The sequence below is a fragment of the Littorina saxatilis genome, linkage group LG16, assembly GCF_037325665.1.
Source record: "Littorina saxatilis isolate snail1 linkage group LG16, US_GU_Lsax_2.0, whole genome shotgun sequence".
In the NCBI taxonomy this organism is placed as follows: Eukaryota; Metazoa; Mollusca; class Gastropoda; order Littorinimorpha; family Littorinidae; genus Littorina; species Littorina saxatilis.
The window spans coordinates 53791530-53793867 of record NC_090260.1 but is presented as its reverse complement, the minus strand read 5'-3'; the positions used below and the strand labels follow the sequence as shown (position 1 = coordinate 53793867).

General features: G+C 54.4%; 1 protein-coding gene across 1 annotated transcript; it reads right to left on the bottom strand.

Moving 5' to 3' along the window:
* LOC138950066 (ribosome-binding protein 1-like) lies at positions 1 to 1179 on the bottom strand. The gene has a single exon (XM_070321846.1). It carries the CDS (start codon positions 1177 to 1179, stop codon positions 1 to 3), a length of 1179 nt encoding a protein of 392 aa, XP_070177947.1.
* Between the last annotated feature and the right edge of the window lie 1159 nt (positions 1180 to 2338).

Here is a 2338-nt window from a genome sequence, read left to right as displayed (position 1 = left end):
TCACCTGTTGGCCATGTTGACCCCCGTACCTCGCCTGTTGGTCATGTTGACCCCCTTGCCTCGCCTGTTGGTCATGTTGATCCCCGTACCTCGCCTGTTGGTCATGTTGACCCCCTTGCCTCGCCTGTTGGTCATGTTGACCCCCGTACCTCGCCTGTTGGTCATGTTGATCCCCTGCCTCACCATGTTGACCCCCTTGCCTCGCCTGTTGGTCATGTTGACCCCCTTGCCTCGCCTGTTGGTCATGTTGACCCCCTTGCCTCGCCTGTTGGTCATGTTGACCCCCTTGCCTCGCCTGTTGGTCATGTTGATCCCCGTACCTCGCCTGTTGGTCATGTTGACCCCCTTGCCTCGCCTGTTGGTCATGTTGACCCCCGTACCTCGCCTGTTGGTCATGTTGATCCCCTGCCTCACCATGTTGACCCCCTTGCCTCGCCTGTTGGTCATGTTGACCCCCTTGCCTCGCCTGTTGGTCATGTTGACCCCCTTGCCTCGCCTGTGGGCCATGTTGACCCCCGTACCTCGCCTGTTGGTCATGTTGACCCCCGTACCTCGCCTGTTGGTCATGTTGACCCCCTTGCCTCGCCTGTTGGTCATGTTGACCCCCTTGCCTCGCCTGGTTTTCATGTTGACCCCCTTGCCTCGCCTGTTGGCCATGTTGACCCCCTTGCCTCGCCTGTTGGTCATGTTGACCCCCTTGCCTCGCCTGTTGGCCATGTTGACCCCCGTACCTCGCCTGTTGGTCATGTTGACCCCCTTGCCTCGCCTGTTGGTCGTGTTGACCCCCCTGCCTCGTCTGTTGGTCATGTTTACCCCCCATCCTCGCCTGTTGGTCGTGTTGACCCCCCTGCCTTGCCTGTTGACCCCCCTGCCTCGCCTGTTGGCCATGTTGACCCCCCTGCCTCGCCTGTTGACCCCCCTGCCTCGCCTGTTGGTCATGTTGACTCCCTTGCCTCGCCTGTTGGTCATGTTGACCCCCTTGCCTCGCCTGTTGGCCATGTTGACCCCCCTGCCTCGCCTGTTGGTCATGTTGACCCCCCTGCCTCGTCTGTTGGTCATGTTGACCCCCCTGCCTCGCCTGTTGGTCATGTTGACCCCCTTGCCTCGCCTGTTGGCCATGTTGACCCCCTTGCCTCGCCATTTGGCCATGTTGACCCCCCTGCCTCGTCTGTTGGCCATGTTGACCCCCTGCCTCGCCCGTTGGTCATGTTGACCCCCTTGCCTCGCCTGTTGGCCATGTTGACCCCCCTGCCTCGCCCGTTGGTCATGTTGACCCCCTTGCCCCGCCTGTTGGCCATGTTGACCCCCTGCCTCGCCCGTTGGTCATGTTGACCCCCTTGCCTCGCCCGTTGGTCATGTTGACCCCCTTGCCCCGCCTGTTGGCCATGTTGACCCCTTGCCTCGCCCGTTGGTCATGTTGACCCCCCTGCCTCGCCTGTTGGTCATGTTCACCCCCTTGCCTCGCCTGTTGGCCATGTTGACCCCCCTGCCCCGCCCGTTGGTCATGTTGACCCCCTTGCCTCATCTGTTGGTCATGTGGACCACCCTGCCTCACCTGTTGGTCATGTGAACTCCCCATCCTCACCTGTTGGTCGTGTAAACCACTCTGCCTCACCTGTTAGTCATGTTGACCCCCCCTGCCTTACATAGATTGGCCTCTAGAACCCCCAGCCTCACCTAATGGTCAACTTGGTTACTTTGTAGCAACTGTTACAGTTGTCTTAATGTTTTTTTTTAACGAGTTATTAAAATTATAATTGATCAACAAGTGTTATTTTCTGGAACTATAATAGGAGCATGTAAGTTTCATAACCTACATTTTTCTGCAGCTGCTCTTGAAAAACAACAAGAACCACTTTTCCTTTATTGTTGGCCCTCTGAAATACCGAAATGAAATAAAATCCACAAGCGATAGATTAGTCTGCAAATATTTTTGAAATTTAGTATGAGTCTTCCTTTTGACTTAAAAGCAAACATGATTTGTTAAAAGAAAAAAACAACTCTGTCATTTAAACATGTTTTTCAGAACCATTTGATGACTATGTAGCAACTGTTACACTAGGCCTCCGGTGATAATATTGATTACTATGTAGCAACTGTTACACTAGGCCTCCGGTGATAATATTGATCACCTCCAACAAAGCAACCCATTGCATAAATATCCCAATTTGTGCTGATTCCTCTGAACTCTCTCCCTGTCTCTTTGTTTCTCTCTCTCTCTCTCTCTCTGTCTCTCTCGCTCTCTCTCTCTCTCTCTCTCTCTCTCTCTCTCTCCCCCATACGCACATATAAACAAACACACAAACTGCCCGCCAACCACCAACCGGTACGGACGTGC

Excerpts from the sequence above, each read along its gene's own strand:
- LOC138950066 (XM_070321846.1), bottom strand. The coding sequence starts at position 1,179 with ATGGCCAACAGACGAGGCAGGGGGGTCAACATGGCCAAATGGCGAGGC.